The sequence below is a fragment of the Nycticebus coucang genome, chromosome 11 (assembly GCF_027406575.1).
Source record: "Nycticebus coucang isolate mNycCou1 chromosome 11, mNycCou1.pri, whole genome shotgun sequence".
Classification (NCBI taxonomy): Eukaryota; Metazoa; Chordata; class Mammalia; order Primates; family Lorisidae; genus Nycticebus; species Nycticebus coucang.
This window is the reverse complement of record NC_069790.1, coordinates 7,902,370-7,923,214: the sequence shown is the minus strand read 5'-3', so window position 1 is coordinate 7,923,214 and position 20,845 is coordinate 7,902,370. Positions and strand designations below refer to the sequence as shown.

The following is a 20,845-nucleotide window of genomic DNA, read 5'->3' as shown; positions in this document are numbered from 1 at the left end:
TCACAGTACATACATGGGGCTAACTTATTTCCCTGATAATTTCAGGACATTACCAGTTATAACATATGATTTTTATCTCCCAAGTCAATAGCTATGCTTAGAAGAAGCTCTAACAGACTCTCCCTATTAGAATCCACATAAAATACAGAATTGGAGAGTCACGTGAGCAGAATGTTAGAGGAGTAGCTCTCCCGCAACAAAATTTCAACTATCAACTCTCCAACGGCAAGATTACCATCCTGAATATTACAGAAATTGGGAGTGAAGCTGGGCCACACTGGACCACAGAGCCCAGAAAAAAACATCATCAGAGGGAAAGGGGAACATGGCTCTCTTTGATTGCCATGTCATTCCCCCAAACTCACATAGTGCCATGCACGAGAATTTCCCTGGATTCGTGGTTTCTGCAGTAGAAAAGTGAGTGGAAGGTGGGCATTCAGTTTCCCCACCATTCCGAGACTCTTCGAAGGAAGTGTGCTCTGGGAGCATTGCCAGTGCTACAGGATTAGCCTACCAGGGTGAATTAGAAACAAAAAACAAGGTGTGTACAATGCCATGGTACATTTCAAATCCATTAAGAGCAGAGTATAAATGTCTGACTACAACAAATAAGTGAAGTGATGGTTATGTTACTCAGTTTGATGTAAGCATTCCACATTGTTTATCAAATTAGCACATCGTACCCCATAAATGTACACAGTTATGATTTTTCTTAAAAAGGGTCAGGCTCACAGCAACTAATGCATAAACACTGAGCGGGCGGCAGTGGACCTGGGCTGAGGGTGTCATCTAGCACCACAAGAACCGTAGTGCCCATGGGCTTAGAGCTCAAAAGAGTCTGCTCAGAATTTCTGGACAGACCTACCGCACAAGGACAATAACAGACAAGGCCAGACAGAAAGACCAGAATAAACACCTGTGTATTCAGTGCATTGTCATCGATGTAAGACAGCAAGGATCAAGAGCAATCAGGGAACATGGCATCACAATGGACACAGTAAGGTGCCAGGGACTGACTCTAAAGAGACAGGGATGGATGATACTCCTGACAGAGAATTCAAAATAGCTGTTGGAAGGTATAAAACTCACTGGTAAAAGTAACTTGGGAACTATTAACCAAATTATAATGATGCTACATAACCTGAGGACTGGTTGAATTTGTTGTTTGAACTAAAAAGGATTGTCCCTAAATGATATCCCTCTACATTAATTGGGCATTACTTTACTATCAAGGAAATAAAGTACTTCCTCCAGATAAATATGTCCAAGATGAAAGTTTTGCTCCAATCCAAGTAAGATTTGCCGAATTAAAAGCTATTCAAGATTCAGACGATGCACGTGACTATGTTTAAATGGTTATAGAAAATTGCCAGAAATGTGTTTTTGTGCACATATCTTTTATACGATTTGAATTGTGTATTGTAATTTCCAAAAAAAGCAGACAACTTCTTCATAAAGCTGTAAAATGTGTAGCAGTACCACCAGAAATTGTCATGCACAATTTAAACCTGAAAAAGAGCTGCTCTCAGAGGAGGTTAAGAGGAGTTAAAAACCAAAATAGGCAAATATGTATTTTATAGATATTAGACAAGTAATTGTCTGGGGCCAGAAGGTGGTGAAGGAGGGGAGAAGAGAGGAAGAAAGGCTGAAATTTCTAAAATCAACTGTAGTGATGGCTGCACAACTCTATATACACTAATATACTAAAAACCTTTGGGCTGTACAATTTAAATGAGTGGGGCGGCGCCCATAGCTCAGTGCATAGGGCTCTGGCCACAAATAATGAAGCTGGCAGGTTCAAACCTGGCCTGGGCCAGCTAAAATGACAATGACAACTACAACAAAAAAATAGCCGGGCATTGTGGCAGATGCCTGTAATCCTAGCTACGTGGGAGACTGAGGCCAGAGAATCGCTTAAGCCCAAGAGTTTGAGGTTGCTGTGAGTTGTGACACTACAGCACTCTACTGAAGGTGATGTGAGACTCTGTCTCAAAAATAAATAAATAAATAAATAAATGGGTGAGTTGTGTAGTATGTGAATTATATCTCAATAAAGCTTTTAAAAAAGTATAGAATTGCATTTCAAAATGAGATGCTTTGCCAATTTGGCAACATGTACCAAGAAAATGAATGTCATTGAACACCTTCTTTGCCTGGTAGCAGAACCAGAATTCCAGGCCCAGGGCTATCTGCACCAGGCATGGCCCCATACTACAAACTCAGCCTGGTGACTTGTGGGTAAGCAGTTTTCTGCTGGACCAAGAAAGGGATGGAGGAGGACTGCAGGGCCATTAGGATGTTAGTCACAAGTGGCTGAATTAGGAATTCTTATCTGTTCCCTGACTGGGCACAGAATGGCTTCAAAACTCAGCTCAAGATGTACCTACCAAAAGGAGGGGGAGCCCTGCACCTGAGGGAATGGAGCTCCTTATTTGCCCTGACATTTAGGACAGTATTCCATAAACCACAAATACTTAACACAATCACAGCCAGTAAGTATCTCTAAAATCCAAAAAGCTACTAATTAATAAAAAGAGATCTGGACATTTTGAGATACTAGTTTGAAATATGTTAATTTTTCAAATTATATTCATTCCTTTTAATATATTGCTATTCCTTGACCTAAAAATGTTACCTTGGTAGATCATCAAGTCAAACAGTGCTGCACTTTTCCATGAGTTTGTGGTTTTCTATCAGCTCCTTCCGTCACTGCTTAACAGCTGTCAAATGCAGAGGTACATGAGTTGGTAGACAAGCAGCAGCTGCGACAAGAACGGAACAGACCCCAGCTTCCCGGGTCTCAACTAGGGTGTCTCTAGCCACATTCCATGTACAGAAAATCCTGAGCCATGGAAAAGATCATCAAAATCAGGTATACTACACATTTGACAATAAACATTACAAAGTGAATGGTTAACTTGCTAAACCTATTTTCTTTAATGGAAATGTAAGTTTTATAAAACTATTTTCAAGGGGGGTGGTGCCTGTGGCTCAAAGGAGCAGGGCGCTGGCCCCATATGCTGGAGGTGGTAGGTTCAAACCCGGCCCCAGCCAAAAACTGCAAAAAAAAAAAAACAAAACTATTTTCAAGTATTGTTCATTTTGCATCTTGATTTTTAAGTTTTACCACCGTAGCTAGAATTAATTTTGTTGCAAGCCAAAGAGGGAACAGAGGCTTTAAAAATTAAAATGGTATGTTCTATGTTTAAAGTGCTAGTTTAACAAAATACTCCATCTTATTTAAACTAACATTATTAAACATCAAAAGAGCCTTCAAATGCATTGGTTTTACCAAATAGTATGAAAAAGCCAAAAAACAAATTTTCATTTGTTCTGGTTTTCCATTTCTTTGTCTTATCCTAAACAACTTAGTTCTTGACTTTGTAATGTGGCGCAAGATAATGTTTAGGACGTCTACCTCCACAGGGTAAGGGAAACTTAATTATAATTGGAAATATGATGCAATATACTTCATGGACAATGACAATGCACATCCATCAGTACAGAACCGATATATAAACAGAAATATGGTCTCATCACCTAGCACAGATGCTAACTTAGAAATATTGTTTACTTCTAAACAGAAAGGTTAACTCAGAAATGTTGTTTACTTCTACTCTAAACAGAAAGGTATTCTCCCCAGAATGACAGAGCCAGTGCACTACAGAAGAAATCCAGAGAATTATAACTAAAGATCCAAAGTGGCCCCAGGGAGCACCTGGGAGGAGCAGCAGGAAGACTCCCAGACAAGGGCTGCATTGGCTGGGCTGACACCCCGGCATCCAGAAGGACTTGATTCTTCACCAAGTCAGAAAGAGGCTCTAAATGCTACAGCTGTGACATCCCACAATGCTGAGTAACCAAGGCGAGCGGTGAGATGACGGTGGGGCCATCCGAGGGATGGGAGCAGGAAGAGTCGAGGATGCTGAGATGCAGGAGCCTTCAGCTACACGCAGTGCGGAGCCGCAGACCGCGCCTTGGGAAAGCACCAAGCTCCACAGACACCTGCACACTTGGCTACTTGCACCACTGTCAAATACATAAGCATGTTTCACAACTTCAACAAGAAACGTTATAAGATGTTATTAAAAGTCTGAATAAATACATTCTAGCTTTTCTTTTCAATGTCTTAAAAACAAAACAGACATGGGTACTATGAAATATTATGTCTATCCAATAGGTCTTCATTAATTCAATTTTTACATAAAATATTACAGAGAAAGAAATAAGCACAGTGTGAGGATTTGTGGCACTAGGAGGACACAGACAAATGACGCAGAACATATGACCCATGGTCTCTCCCCATCTGGACAGTCTCTGTGCGCCCGTCTGGCAAGGGGGTGCTAGGACAGTGCTGGGATGAAATACTGAAGGGAGACGTCTTCATGAAGCAGGTCAAAATGCACCATCTTGTTCCTCACAATATCTGGGGAAAGAAAAGCCCGTTATTTTAAAGACCGAGTGCAGGACACACATTTTCATCCCCCCTCTTCAGGACAGCCTTCCCAGCCATGCCTCCTATTTTAGGTGTCTGTTTTCTCTGAGGCAGCAGCAGAGGTCCTAGCCTCTCGCTCTCACTGAGAGCTGAGGCCAAATCACTGCTCTAGCCCAGGCAGCTCCCCCAGTGCCGATGACAGAGGGAGGGTAAAGCCACCCAGGCCCCTGGTGAAACACCTAGCAGGCTGGCTTCCTGGCTACCCCGTTTAGCCAATCAGTGTCCTTTAGAGTAGTGGTTCTCAATCTGTGGGTTGAGACCCACAGGACTGTATTAAAGGACCGTGGCATTAGGAAGGTTGAGAACCACTGCTTTAGAGAAAAGCAGTTTCTCACTAGTAAGTGGTGGAATTGTGCTGAGAAGAGCCAAGCCCCAGGAGCCCCCAACACCTAGGACAGCCTGCGTCACACTCTAGAGTGCAGGAAGGGTATACCTGTGTTTCAACAGCTCTGCAAATGCCATGAAGGCCACAACCAGGCACTTCACTGGGTAATGGGTAAAATCAAGGCTTTGGGCACAAGACCAAGCAGAGAAGCAAAGACGTAGTGTGACAACCACTGGGAGCACGGAAAGACGCCAGAGCTGCCAGACCCAGCAGCTGAGGATGGCTCTACAGGAAATGTGACTGCATGATGAGAAACCACAGCCTAGCACCCGAGGAGCACAGCTCTACAGGAAATGCGATGAGAACGCACGGGCCAGCAGGCTGCAGAGACAGAGACCAAATCCCAGGAGAATCAGAGGCTGGGAAAGGGACGATGAAGGACAAGCAGGAAGACACGTGCTCTTTAGGAGAGGTGGTACAAAGGCACAGGGGAGCTGCAGTGGAGATTGAGGGAGGCAGAGACCCATCCTAGAGGAGGGGGCAGCTGACGGAGGCTGACAAAGATAGAAAAGGATGTTTGGAAAAGATATAAAGATGTGAGAAGTTCCACATGGGATTTTTTTTCTTTTTAGCTTTGCTACATCACAATTTGTTGGTCCACATTTACAGAGCACTCATGGCCAAATCTGCCAACCTTATGGCTGAGAATTCTTCCATGTTCTTCATCAGCCCTGAGTGATTATTTAGAAGCCTCAAAAATGCCAAGTTCAAGGGCTGATGCAGGGCAGCTCAGGGGCCCCCATGAGAGGAAGGCCATTCACACTCTCACTACTCAGCTGTGCTTGTCAGGACCAAGAGCCCGGGCAGCATCTAGGACCTTGTCAGAAATGCAACCACAAGGCCTGGTCCAGAGCCATGAACAAGGAGTCTCCTTCACAAAACCCCAGGCGATGTTCACGCACAAGGAAGTAAGACATCAAGAGCAAAACTTAAATCTAAACAAAACAGTGTCTGGGACCCCAACTACATAAAGTGAGAGGGGGATGGGGAACAAAACATGATCCAGGCCCATTCTCCTGACATCACCCCTCCAGGGACCCGTAACCCATCTGCCAACCCAGCATGGCTGCAGGTTTTCCAGAGCGAACACAGTGCCCGGGGGTTGTTGCTCTGTTGCCACCTCTAGGTACTTCTGAGTTTGAGAAAATTCAGAAAACCTGACTCTCCTGGAAAGCTAGAATCTACTTAACTGAGGTTTTTTTTTTTTTTGCATTTATGAGACTATATGCGATCTGTTAGACTAGAGTTGACTAATATATCTAAAATAAGAAAAATAGAGAAGCAAACTTACTGCATAAAGCCTTCGTTGGGTTTACTTGCTGTCCAACAAGAAATTGTAGGAGCTTCTTAATATCTAAATGTACTTCAGCCATTTGTTCTGGGTTTCTGTCTTGTGAGGCATTTTCAGAGGCTGAAATGACATGAATGTTCTTAAATACAACATCTTGGGATGTAAAAGTGGTATAGAGTTCCCCCATTCAAGGCTGGACAGGGACCCCAGTTTTCCTAGGCCTGGGCAATTTCATGAAGGAAACACCCTGACCTTTTGCCCCAAACTGGAGGGACTGCATTCATTATGTATCAATAACACTCATCAACACTGAAAAAGTATTTCCATCTACCAAGTCCTGGCCAAATGTAATAATTCTCAAGACCTTATAGCCCTAGACAAAGGAGACATGGGGAGACTTCCCACTTGGATCTTTCCTTTTGCCAGAAGCTCTTTACTCCCTCTGTAGTCCTTTCTGTCCAATAAATCCTATCTTACCACTGATCTGTGGTCCATGGGTTCATTCTTTGAATCCCTGTGACCAATGACCTACTAAAGAAAGGAATCCAGTAACAACAAGAGACCCAGAGATGTGCAATGCATTGTACTTAAACAAATGATTCACCTTACCACTGATTTTAGGATCCTGGAAAAAAGTACAACTTGTAAATGCATTTATTAGGTCCTAACTATTTAAAATACTAAAATAATTTCCAGGGATCACTTACAGGGATTGAAAATATGACTCAATCTCTCTCTTTAGGTCAAAGAAAATTGTATTTATTTGTACTCACTGTGTATTTAAGAGCTGAAGTGTGTATTATGTATAAACTAATGCAAGGTTTATTATTCTAAAGTGGAATGGAAAAAACATCCTTTCAACTTCTAGGAAAGTACCAAAGTTAAGTCCTACTTTGTGGGTAGAAACAAAATGAGTGACACAAAAATGAGTCATTTCGCACAATGTTATCAAGCCTTAAGCACATGCATTTAACTCTGCTGGAATAGTACGCCCTTCACCAGAAAGTGAGAAGCCTTTGGAGCACTGTGCTAAAATGTATGGATTTTCAAGCAAGCTCATAGTAATAAATCTTAATTCTAAAAGTGACAGAGGCCCTGCTTTGTCTGTTTTGGAACACATGTAACACAAAATGTTCACATCATCAATGGGTATTTGTTGCCTGGCCCTCTGCCTGCTTCCCAGCTCAGGCAGCCCTCCATGACTGCAGTGCCCCCCACTGTGAGCTCCAGGGCCACAGTTCTAACTCCCTCAGAGGTAGACTCAGCCAGCTATCTAATCACCACCTCCCCTCACTGCTTACTCAACCAACTCCATTGTCCCTAATTACCCCGATACAAAAAATGTGATCAAGTGAGAACAAATTTTTATCTAAGTATTGAAGCGACTAAGGGAGGAGAAAATAAGAAAAAATATATCTACCTTTCTGATTCCATTCCAGGTGAGAAAATGGAACCTTTAGGAGGAGAATGGGAATTGAAGAGCTGGCAGGGATCTTGGAGGCTATTTACTGAGACATGAACTGTACAGAGGGGAAAGAGCCCCTGAACGGATTGCTCAGCCGCTTGGTGGCACAGCCCCTCACTCCCCTGGCTAACTGTCCCACTAAGCTGCGGGGACAGGTAAGTCACCTCCTTTGTTCTTTCCCCAAGTGTGAAACATAGCCAACCAAATTTCAACCTTTATACGTTAGGAGACTGCAATAGGTATACTAAATCAAACAAATAATTTATCAAAAGCAAAATATAACCTACTACAAAACTTACCTAATGGAGGATTTCCAAGATCTTTAAAATGAGTTGTAATACACACTAATTCAGTTTCTATTTTCAAGTTCAATTCTCCATTTAGGTTTGCTTCAATAACCTGAAAATGATTATTTTATATAGTCTTAGAAAAGGAAAGCAAAGGTGGGGGATGGAAACCCATGGGTATCGACTTCCACAAAACCAGGTGACAAGGCACCCCACAAATCCTCAGAACACCTCAGAGGGCATCAAGGCTCACGTGGCATAGACCCAGAGAGCCACAATAGGGCCTGAGAGCCAAGAACTCAGAAACCCCCAAGCCTCCAAAGGAGAGGTCCCCCCACCCCAGAGTTCAGTATTCCCTGAGGTAAGTGAGAACAATGGACTGGGAGGAGACTTGCCAGAAGACCACAGCCGGGAGGCCTGGGCAGAGACAAGGGAGCTCCCTTACAACAGCAGAGAGCCCAGCCTTGAGGGGGAACCATGGGAAGTAAGAACCCCAACGGGACAGGACAGAGACAGAATTGAAGGTTTAAACGAAAGAGGAGAAAGAGGGGCAGATAAAAAGTCCTGGAAGGTAGCTGCAGGGCAAGCTGTATGTTTTCACATTTTGTGGTTTTTAAGAATAGAGAACCCTAGAGTGAAACTACCCTGGCCACTCCCACACTAACCATGAGACATCCACCAGAAAAACCATCTGTAACAACAATAACAACAAAAGGACTGTACCTGAAATCCACACAAAGATAATTCTGAAAATACAAATGAATAATAATGCCCTATGGCATACTTAGAAACCTAAAAGCATTTCCCAAAGCAGATGCTGAGGGTAATTCAAATTTCAAGATGAACTAAAAGAAACTAACAATAATAGAAGCCATTAAATAACAGCATAAATCAGAATTAGGGGAGCTCAGAGCTGAAACCAGACAACATACTCACGTAAAAGCAGAGATGACAAGGCTCAGGAAATAATCAGAAATGTAAGGAAAATTTTCAAAAATGGGATCTAAACTACAAAGAAGAGCAAATAGTGACTATGAGGAGCATAGTTAAGAGAAACTGAGAAGGAAAGGTGAAAAATAAAAATTATCAAGTAGAAACAAAGATAAAAAGGATCTGAAAGAAAATAATAGAGAAGATGATGAAGAAGATCTAAGTTCAACACAAGTCCCAGAAGAAGAAAACCAAAGCGCTGGGAAACGAGAACTGCTAACAACCATGGACCCAAACCATCCCGAACTGAGGCAGGACTGGGGCCCACACGTGAACAAACACACCACGCTGGGAAAACAGGCCGGGATGATGAGGACTCTTCAGTTAAAGGAAATGGAAAAATCTCATGGTGGGGTAGGGGAAGGGGAGAGCAGAGAGATAAAGAAGGAGGGAGGGGTGGAGAAAGGAAGAAAAAAAAAAGAAAAGAAAAGAAAATGGAAAAATCCCTGGGGTATGTAGTCTCCCTAAAATTAATAAATCCAAGCTGTGAAACAAAATTAGAATGAAATCAGTCTTTCTGACAGTAATATTATATACCAGTACAGTGAGCCAAACTGACATTATAAACACATGAAAACTAATAAAACCCTGTTTCCGTCAGTTCTTCCTGAATGATATGGTAGAGACAAGCTTCACATAACAAAAAATTAATAGCCAGGCATTGTGGCAGGCACCTGTAGTCCCAGCTACTTGGGAGGCTGAGGCAGGAGCCTCACACACTTAAGTCCAAGAATTTGAGGTTGCTGTGAGCTGTGACACAAAGGCACTCTACCAGGGGCAATAAAGTGACAATCTGTCTCAAAAAATAAATAAAATAACTGGAGAAGTTACAGAACAAAATACGTGAGAATTATTTTTCCCCACAGAATCAAAACTAAACACTGGGAGTTAAGGGGAGAGAATAATGTGTAGTAACTTCCTATCTGACAATGGAGACATAATGAAACTATTACAGAACAAGAGGGGCGAGAATGGAAAGAGAATGTGGAAATCAGCATCTGTATGTATAACCAAGCCAACTGTCACAACTGCACATTTAATATGACCATAAAGCCTTTAGCATTTCATGAAAATGTAACATGCATTTAAAAAATAAAGTCAAATGTTGGAAAATGATATTTCCAAATTCAGAAAGGTCTGAGGCTGCTGCAGGTGAGCAGGTCTGAGGCTGCTGTGAGCCACTCCGAGTAACTGGGCCACCTCTGCCTCACCTCCTTTTCCCTCATCTTTTCTACTCCTGCTCTTCCAGGCCTGGGAGCATGGGGGGGGGGGTGTGTTTCCGTCTTTCCTTTCAAGCTCCTCCCTCCCCCATCAACAATCAATCAGTTATTTTAACTGGACAGAACTAGAAGTGAAACGTATGCCACACTGATTTGAGCTGCTGATAACCTGTCCAAGGGGCACAGCGCCTCTCCTGATGTTGGTACCTGCCAACTGTTGAAGCCTGGGAGGTCTCAGGAAAGCCCATGAAGGTTTGCTAGGTAGCATTCTGCCCAACCAGTAATACAAAAACAATATACCTGGCAACTGGAAAGGTAAGCGCTGTAGTCTTATTTTGTGGGGGCCGCCCCCAAAGTGCTGTAGGAGAGGAATATAAAGGGTGCCCAAATCTGCACGGCTCTGCTTCCCTATCCATGGTTAGTGAACACAACCTAGCGTCCCTTAAAATTGGTGAAGTCTGAATATTTCTCACTTCATAAACAAAATGGAAAAGTGTTAACTTGAGTGAGCTCTTATTTTTGAGTTTTTGATAAACAAAAAAAAAGCCCCCAAACTTACTTGTTGCATAATCTAGTAAACTTACCATTTATTTTTGTTAACCCCAAAATATATTGTTGTATTTCTCAACCCATTCTCTTATAATCTGGAAAAATACCTGACTAAAATAAAATGTATAAAACAATCCTTATGAGTATCCTGTACTGCTTACTAGGGCTCTGCAAAGCTAACACGTGGTATCCACCCATTTGGTTCAAACAATCACACCTAACATCTGTAAATTCCCACTGTTTTCAAAAAGAAGTGGTTTTAGATACAAATAAATAAATGCTTATTCAAGAAAGCAACTTGCAGTGGGTTTAGATTCACTTCAGGCTTAATTGCTCCCCCAGGCATTCCCCAAATTTGTAAAATCTGTGTAATGGAAGGAACATTTGATTCCAACTCTCTCCTGACCATACTCACTGTCTGGCACATGGCAGTGTACAGTCAACACAAACTGAAAGAATTAACAAGCAACCAGTTCTATGAACATTAATCACTTGTGTTTATGAGTCAGCTATCTAAAATATCATGCATATCAACATAGTTGATTTTTTTAAGAATCAAGATAAGATCATATTTCTTTCAATAATTTCCTTAATAATAGTTACACCGAGGGCTTGTTGAATGCTGAATAATTACAGTGGGCACCTACCATAAATTATCTATAGACTGGGTGCAGTGCCTCACACAGTAATTCCAGCACTTTGGGAGGCTGAGGCAGGAGAATTGCTTGAGGCCAGGAGTTCAAGACCAGCCTGAGCAACATAGCAAGACCCCATCTCAAAAAAGGAAGAAAAAGAAAAAGAAGAATAAATTAGCCAGGTGGTGTGTGCCCGTAGTCCCGGCTATGGGAGGCTGTAGAAGGAGGGCCTCTTGAGCCCAGGAAGTTTGAGGTTACAGTGAGCAATGATGACGCCACTGCATCTAATGCAGGCAACAGAGTGAGACCCTGTCTCAAAAACAAAAACAATAAACAGCAAAAACCAAAAAACTCTAAATTTACAAAACGTGGCAAACACCCTGTGAAAACTGCACTATTATTCCCAGCTGGGGTAATGCCCAGCCCTGGAGTGCACACCAAGTGGTGTGGCTGGGAGCTGCACCCAGGTGTGTAGTGCCCACGAATACCCCTTTTACATCTTGACATCCTACTTCCTACGCCCGGGTACCAGGCCTCTGCCTCTCTCATTTCTCGCTTGTTCTCCATGCAGCTCCTCTCTTCTACTCCTGTTCTCCCTACCTTGGGACTCCTTTCCTTGTTTAATCATTAAGATTAATCCTGCAAAGCTCCATTACTCAGATAACATTTGAAGCACAGTACAATACAGAGCACTGCTATCCGTGTGGTCCAAAGGGCACAGCACTGGTACCTCCTGGGAAGTGGTCACAAAGAGCCTTGGGCCCCAGCCCAGACCTCTCCTATCAGACCCCAGGGGATTTACATGCAGGGAAGAGCTCAGAAGCAATGTCTTAGAACAATGTGTAGATTCCTGGTAGTCCTTCCTCCTTTTTCTGCTCACGAGTCACACAGACAACATACCCCATCATCACTAAATGAAGAAAGGGAGGAGGTGAGCATCTCAGATGGTAAGGTGGACATTTTTAGTATGTTGAATCCCACCCATTTGCCTTTATTCTACTGTCTGAAATAGTCAAACACAAAATTCTAGTTGCCCAAGTAGATTTCACTACGTACTCTAACTTGATAACTTTCCTTCAGTAATTCCAGATTGCAGTAGCCACTCCACAAAACTTCTGTTTCTTAAACATTCCAGGCAAAACAAAATGCCTCTGATGATTTTATCTAAACTACCCTTCCACCCCTGTACTTTGCTGACTCATTTCCATTGACCAGAAAGAACAAACAAATGTTTCCTTCAGTTAATTGCCCTGTCTTTTCTCTCCTGGGGCTCTCTGAATCTCCCTGGAAGTCCCTAGGGTATCCCTAGAGGAAGCCAGCCTGACAACTGGAGCAACATCACAGTAGTCACAGGTGACACCAATGTCAGCACAGTGACACTGTTTCATGGAAAGTAAATTTTAAATTAAAATGAGCTCTATAAAGATTAAGTTAGGAAGGAAAAGCTTTAAGCACACAGGCCCTATGACAGTACTGCTCTAACACTTTCTAAAAAAAGTGTGTAATTTCCAAGATTCCTTGGAGAGAAACTTCATTCAAGATCCATACAACAACACTTATTATTACCTAGTGAGTGACAACACAATGCTGGGCGGCTGGGATGCAAAGATAACGATTAAGACAAGGTTTCTCTGTTCAAGAAGCTGGCAGTTCGGGAGGCATTCAGGGACACCAGCGGTGACTTACCACATGCACTGGACAGAGAAGCTCAGAGCAGGGGCTTCTAGCCAAGGTAGAAGGGAAAGGTCTGCAGTGAACCCTGAGAAAGGCTAGATGCTTTGTGGGGAGATGGAGTGAAGAAACCACACGCACGACGGAACGGGAGAAGCAGCAGCACCGTGGAGCATCAGAGCCCTGCCTGGTTGTGCAGAGAGGGCGGCCAGTGCAGCAGACAGGGGGCTGCAGACCTGGCCTAGCAGACTGGGAAGAGCAAGAGTTTATGGTCCATCAAATGGGTGCTAGATTTTAAAACACTCAGTGACACAATCAAATATATTTTTGTGGGGGTGGGTGAAGGAAGAATTCAGGAAAACTCCAGGTGTGAACAAGGATAGTCCACACAATTCCCCGTCACTGTCATATGCTGCAGCATTTGGTGACAAGTGATAGTAGGAGACATTTACAAAATAAACAGAAAATAATAACATAAAAAGGGCCCTCAGCTTGGCGTACAGCTGCTTGGAATAAGGCAGCTTTAGTGTGCCAGGTCTCTGTCCTTGGCTCACTCGAAGTTACTTGGCAAGTAGATAGAACACTCCAAACTCAATGTCAATCATTATCAGTGATTCATTAAAACATATAAACACATTCGCAAGAAACAGATGTAACATTCCATCTAAAATGTAAGGAAAAAAGGCCAATTGTTGACTGAATTCTATATAGAGAATAGATTATATTTAGAATGAATTCTAAATATAAACACAAGGCATTGGGGGCAAATATAAAAGATTTCCTCAGTGAATGAGAGCTGAAAAGCAGTATGTTTCTAAAGGTACAACTGTCAATGTGCAGGTTCTAAACACCAAGCCAGGTCCTCATGAGTAGAGACTCAGTGAGGAGGTGCCTGACTGCCTGGGATGCCCCGTGGTGAGTGTGACAGCATCCGCACCTTGGCCCCGGGGAAGCTGCCTCTCAGCCAAGCAGTCCACACAGGGTACTTCAGAGTTCTTTTCTAAAAAAGTTAAACTTACAAGGTGATTGCTGATGTTTTTCATTTTTTCCACAACACTCTTCATAGTCTTCAAGACTGGCAAATAAATACTAACCTACAAAAGCAACAAGAAAAATCACAAGTATTAAAAATAATAAATAATACACCCAAGTAATGACAGGTGCTCTGTAACTAGTTTTGGAATGCATGCATGCTCAAAAACTCTGAAATCCCATTTTTAAATTTTCTGAATATAGTTCTTTAAAAATGTAAAAAGAACACCGATTTTATAATTTCATTAACTCATGGGTGTTCAAGCAAATTAAAGAATGGAATGCTTGCCTCTGGTTACCTCAGTGACCACATCCCTGTGGGCATTCTTCTGGTTCAAGATGGATGACAGCACTTCAGCTGAGACACCCCTAGGCGAGTGCACAGGGAATAAAACCCAGGCACTCAGGGATGCCTTCCTCTAAGGGTTGTTTACACCCAGGGCTCTGTGCAAAATACAGCTTGCAGCCACTGCATCGCACCTGAGACTGTTACTCACAGTGCTTGTAAAACGCTGGGTGTTTCCAAATCAGTATAGATATTTTCTGGTAAAATTCAAATAAATATTTTACCCAGTATATTTTTGTAATTTCTCCTTAAATAAACTGTGAGCAGGAGGCAAAGGGCCCTCTAGCATCACCTTTATTTTCAGTGACTGTAGGGTTCCTGTGAGTGAGGAACTGAGGTCTAGGTCCTGAGGCTCCTCTCTTCTTGGCTCTCTTACACACACAGGGACGGCAAGCCTGACAGGCCAAAAAAAGGATCGAGTCCTGTGAAACCCGAGTTGGCACCTACCACCAATAGTACTAATAAATACTAATCATCCTCCAAAGTATTATTTCAGTTTTAAGTGACATTATTGAGCATGACATTCTCCTACACATATGCTATTTTTAATCACATACAACATATTTTGAGATGTTTTACCTAAATAACAAAAGGCAAATATTCCAAGTTTTTCCTTGAGTATCCTTTAAAAATGAGTATCACTTTCTTCGCAGGCACTATACAACTTTCAAATCAAATACACTGTAAGTCTACAACTACAGCTAGAGAATTCAAATCACAACTTCCAAAGTAGTGCGATGAACAACAAGGATCGTAGGTATCACTTACATCAGGGTGTGGGACCACAGGTTCTTGTAAGTCCTTCCACAATTTTCTAGGAATAACTTTTATGGGGATGTCATGTGTCACAATGCGGCTACTGCTAGACACAGATAACTGCCAAGAAAAGAAATTTTAAAATATTTTTATGTTGTCAATATTAAACAACAACAACATCTGTAATCCTAGCCCTTTGGGAGGCCAAGGTGGGTGGATTGCCTGAGCTCACAGGTTCAAGACCAGCCTGAGCAAGAGACGCCCATCTCTAAAAACAGACAGGCGAATGGCCAGCACCTGTAGTCCCAGCTACTTGGGAAGCTGAGGCAAGAGAATAGCTTTAGCCTAAGAGTTTGAGGTTGCTGTTAGCTATAATGCTATGGCACTTTACTGGGGCAAAAAAGTGAGACTCTGTCTCAAAGCAAAACCAAAAAAAGTTAAAATACCAAATCTAAGTGGAATGTTCTCAATTCATTCACTCAAAATCCACTAAACCCTATTGATGATATACCTGTTCTGCTCTGGGAACAGCTCTGAAGGGAGCTGAGAAGTGTGGTGGAATGAGACAAAAAGGTACCCAAGGTTTCAGTGGAATAAACGGATCAATATGAAAACAAGTGAAATTCCATGGAGACCTCAGTAGAATCTTGAGAAAGCACAGCAGAGTAACCAGGTTGAGTGGAGGGGAACACTCCTTAGACTGGAAGGTAAAGGGGTGGCCTTATCTAAGGTGATGTTTCAGATGCCACCAAAACAAGGAGAGGCAGCAGCCATGAGTAGATGGGATCAAGGGGACAGTGTTTTAGACAGGGGAAACAGCACACATAAAGCCATGAAGCACGTTTGCTTCATTGAAGCAACTAAGAGAAGACCATCTTTGCACTGTGGACACTCAGCATACTGTCGTTTCTACACGGCTAAAAAGACAAACTAAATAGAACCTCCATAGCTGATGACCTCCCTACATTAGGTTAACCTCAAGTTTACCTAATTCTCATAGACCACACATGTACCACATGTCTGTGTCAATACAGTAGGGCTAGCTCCTTATGGTAATATATATGTTTGTTATATAACCAGTTTGTTACGGTCCCTTGAGTGGTCAACTTATGGACGTTCTTCTGTATATATTTATCTATTCCTAGGAGCTTCTATGAATCTCATAGACCAAAGTATGTTGTACTTCAGACAGAAAAGTATTATATGTTACTACCGTGCTTTTCTTTAAGCGGTTGAAGAAATATACCAAACTTACATTGTGATATAACTGCCTGACTGCAAAGAGTTAAGAAAAAGTTTTGAAGAAAAGTTGAGGGATCCTCTTCCATAGAAAGCTTGAAACTGAATATAATACTCCCCTATAGATAAGGACGGTACATACAATATACAATGGATTGCTGAAAGGATAATGGAAGGTCAGGGTGAGGGTGGCACTGGTACCCAGCACTGAAGGAGACAAGGCTTCAGAGAGAGAGAAGAGAGAGACTGCAAGTAGCCCAATGCATCAAGGCAAGGCAGCTGGGACACATCCAGAGAACCACTCAGAGGGTAGCAGTATGCAATTGGGCTCCAAGATGTGTTGTGAAGAACTTTGGTCATCTTAGGAAACATGAACTGCATTCTGTGAGTAGTGAAAAGCCACTCTGGGGTGTGTGTGTGTATAGGAGAGCTGTGCACTAAATTCATTTGGCAGTAGCACGTTAGACAAGTGAGTGAAGGTAAGCTGTCACTTAAAGGTATTACAACAGATGGGGGGCATCAAAGGGAATATGAATAAACAAAAATGCCCAAAGAAGAGAGGACAGAAAAGTTGAAATACCAAATCTAAGTGGAGTGTTCTCAATTCATTCACTCAAAATTCATTTAACAATGATGATACACCTGTTCTGCTCTCAGGAGAGCTGAGAAATGTGGAGAATTAAACAATACCATAATTCTACTCAGTGACAATACTACTAAGAATTTTTTTTTTTTTTTTTTGGCTGGGGCTGGGTTTGAAGCCTTCACCTCCGGCATATGGGACCGGCGCCCTACTCCTCGAGCCACAGGCGCCGCCCGAGATGCCAGAAGTTTTATTGCTTAGAAAAGGCAGCACAAGTTATGTACCTGATCTTTAATTTCTTTTTTTTTTTTTAGTTATTGTGTTAAGACATTTATAGTCTATATTTAGTAAGTTTCACATGTACCCTTGTAAGATGCACCGCAGGTATGATCCCACCAATCACCCTCCTTCCACCTGTCCTCCCCCCTCCCTCCCCTCCCTCTTCCCCTTCCCCATATTCTTAGGTTATAACTGGGTTATAGCTTTCACATGAAAGCCATAAATTAGTTTCATAGTAGGGCTGAGTACACTGGATACTTTTACTTCTATTCTTGAGATACTTTAGAATATGTTCTTGAGATACTTTAGAATATGTTCCAGCTCCATCCATGTAAACATGAAAGAGGTAAAGTCTCCACTGATCTTTAATTTCAAATAAAATCAAATGCTTTCCATCAGTATTGTTTAAAAAAAAAAAAAATGCCTAGGTTAATAATTACTTCCAGTCCTTCAAAGCCAAGACCCTTGCGGAAAATTTCAGAAAACCTGTCTTTCCTACTTACCAGCTCTACAGACACTGTCAGACAGGGGAAGTGTTTATTCGTCAGCTTGATTTTCAAGGCTCTGGCATTCTGGGCAGTTTTCAAGGCTCGAGATAAGTTTTCTGATGTTAGCTCTAAATAAATCTCATTGTTTTCTGCGGAGACACCCTCCATTTGAAATTCACTGAAGAAATTCTCCTAAGGGAAGAAAAGTGAGGGGAGGAGAGAGAAGAGGGCATTTGTGGCCATGCCAGTGAATTCAGTGGCCTGGGCAGGCCTCTCATTAAATTCTGCTCACCTGTTCCAGCTCACACCACATGCTCACCCCTCCACTGGTCAGCTTGTCTGAAAGGATGAAGTTCAGCTTGTCAGGGCTGATGCGGAGGGTGCAGGTTTTGGCAAGTTTTGCTATCATGTTACTGACTCCTAAAACACAGGTTAAAATAAGAAATTACTAAAACGTACGTAATGTATCTTAGAGGCCACCCTATCTAGTAGAGTTTCCAGTTCATCACGGCGCTACCTTCTGGTGGGAAAACAGCTATTTATGTAGGTATCACAATGGAAAGTACTTTTAACACGGCTGATGTCGCGCCAGTCTCCCAACCACCTGGGAGGTGGGCAGCACTCACCATCCGCGTTCCAGTGAAGAGTCAGGCACCTACCAGCCATCATTCCTGCAACACAAACTCTCTAATGGGTAGTGAGACACAGGGGACCCTGGGGCCCAAATGAAGGAATGTCAATGCCAGATAAAGCAGTGGCCAGTTTAAGAACAAAACAAAACAGCCACCAAGAAGCCAGACTCTCAGAACCAAGTTTCAGAAACATCCCTCGGAACCCACCCTCAGCCTCGCCGGGGCCCTCCGCCCCACCCCGCGTCCCCGGGCCCCGGCGCGCGCGCTCGGCCTCTTCCGGCCCCCCTCGCTCCCCCGCCGCCCCCCGCTCACGTGTGAAGTGGTTCAGACAGGCCCCGTCTACGATCTTGCCCCGAAACTTCATGGCCACCCCGGGCCCCGCCACGTCTGTGTCGGCCGGCGATCCACAGTGTCCGGTCCTGACTGTCCCCTCCCGGAAACGCGGCAGCGCGCACAGTGGTTCCGCCCGGCTCCGGGTCAGCGGCTTCTACCCGGAGTCCGCCAGGTCACACCCTGGGGGATGTTCGATTTCCTGTCACCACCCGGGCAGGTGGAGTGCCTCGCATCCCAGGCTCGCTTCCTCTCGGGAGAAGGTGGGCTCTGCTTCCAGTTAGGCGGGCGGAGTCGTCAACCTCTAGGCTGGGGAAGTGGTTCTGAGGATTCACGTTTTGAAAGAACTTGGTGACACCTGTTTCAAGTTCTGTTTTAAAACATCCAAATGAAAGCAATTGTTTAAAAAGGACTAAACAAAATGATCTCTTAACTAGACGTCTAAGCACAGATGATAGTACCCGGTACCTGGGCAGTGTAGCATCTAGATTTAGGTTTTCAAGATTGCTTTACCTGGTTTTTAAATTTGAGGAAAATAATGCTCGCTGATGGGGATGCCTAAAGAACATTAACCTTAGGTGATAATGTCGCACCTTTGTTTCAAGAGGGACTTCACCTGATCGTATTAGCATAAAAAGTCTTTAAATGTTTAAAAAGGAAATTGTAAAGGGGAAAAAGACCAACAACTGTATCTAACTTGGTCTTTTTAAAACTAAAGATTACCTATGTTAAAATTATTATTTTTAGTAAGCCTAAAACCTCGTCTTTAACTCGATATATAGAAACAAGGTATTGATAGTGATAATGCAGACTCTTTCCAAAAAGTGCAAAATACTAATATTGCAGACGTTTTTGCCTATTTTAAGACTGTAACATGAAGCTAAATTCTGGTCTACATTGTTACATGCAAATGCTCACCAAACCAAATGTGATGTGTTACTTTCAAATTTATGTCAACGAAACATAACTTCACTACTTTATAAATGAAATTTTAAGAATTCAGCATCACTTATTAAACAAGTTAGTTCCTGTGTAGGTCATGAATATAATTAAAGAAGGTATCTAACTAACCTATGTAAACAGTGTTTCATAACATTGATCTTTACTGTAAATTGGTCATAAAATCTGATGAAACTGTTTTTTAAACTTTTGAAGAAGTGTTATTATACATTCTACATTGACAAGGGCCCAAATAATATAGAAATTTGACCCAAGAAAAATAAAATTGAGTTGTTATTATCTTTTTTTCTAGAAGAAAGGTAGTCTTCTATGAACTCTTGCATTCTTTAATTAGGTTTAGCGTATTAATTCAGTAACATCTGAATGGATAGTAAATATCTTCACACTACTTTCCTCTTTTCTTTCCAAGTGATTTTGAGGTGAGGAATGAGATTGCCAGAGATTTCTGGAAGCCCCATGTCCCAGTGATTTCTAATTCAATGTATATTCATGCAGCTCTCATCCAGCCAGTTAATAGCCTTCTGATTTAAAAACAGCCAAACCTCAGGGGTTGATAATTCAGCCCTACAATGATCTGGGGAACTGTATTGATGCTGCTCCTTTCTGTTTGTTTATTGGGGAGGGAAATGCCTTAACCTTGTCTTAGAAACTGAAATACAATAACATTGGTATACATAAAATGTCAGGATGTAGGGTTGGCAGTAAGGGAGCTAAACTCTTTATAGCTGCAAAGACAGTCAACTCTACCTAAGTAGGAATCATAGATTTCCTAGCTGTTAAGCAAAACTGCATTTGGCTGGCATCTTTCAGGACCTTGCTCATTTTCTCTGGTCCCTGAAGGAAGAAATGACTATTTATAGCCCTGCTGTTAGCATTAATGTCAGAAAAATTACCCAAGGGCAAAGAAACTGGCACAGCTCAGAGGTTCTGCATCAAATCTGAAAGACAGTATTTGTCTTTTTTTTTTAACATGAAAAACTGTAAAATGAGGGAAAGCATAATCTAGAGGGAGTATGAGGGAATGTCTTTTGAGAATTATACTCATATTAAGGGCTGGGTTTTTGCCTAAGCAGCTCTTTAAAAAGTCATCTTTTAGATGTCAAAGAAAAAAATACTTCAATAAATTCCATAGATAATTTTTAATTAATTTGTGTGGAGCGCATGCAAGAGTGTCAGGCATGGGGGGGGGTGGGATTTGAGGAAGGGAACCAC

The 20,845-nt window shown here is 42.4% G+C and overlaps 1 protein-coding gene across 1 annotated transcript; it reads right to left on the bottom strand.

Moving 5' to 3' along the window:
• Positions 1–4,155: 4,155 nt before the first annotated feature.
• On the bottom strand, positions 4,156–18,767 carry HUS1 (HUS1 checkpoint clamp component). The gene is made up of 8 exons (XM_053609344.1): positions 18,656–18,767; positions 18,004–18,131; positions 17,727–17,903; positions 15,135–15,242; positions 14,008–14,082; positions 7,936–8,035; positions 6,172–6,291; positions 4,156–4,426 (listed from the first exon to the last, which is right to left on the bottom strand). The coding sequence occupies exons 1-8, from the start codon at positions 18,705–18,707 to the stop codon at positions 4,344–4,346; spliced, it is 843 nt and encodes a 280-aa protein (XP_053465319.1). The 5' UTR covers positions 18,708–18,767; the 3' UTR covers positions 4,156–4,343.
• Positions 18,768–20,845: the final 2,078 nt, after the last annotated feature.

Bases quoted from the DNA above. Each gene is read 5' to 3' on its own strand.
- HUS1 (XM_053609344.1), bottom strand. From the start codon at position 18,707: ATGAAGTTTCGGGGCAAGATCGTAGACGGGGCCTGTCTGAACCACTTC. The intron at 18,132-18,655 runs GTGAGCGGGGGG...CCTGTGTTTTAG, and splicing joins CTGTCTGAACCACTTCACAC to GAGTCAGTAACATGATAGCA. The intron at 6,292-7,935 runs GTAAGTTTTGTA...ATGTCATTTCAG, and splicing joins TCTTGGAAATCCTCCATTAG to CCTCTGAAAATGCCTCACAA.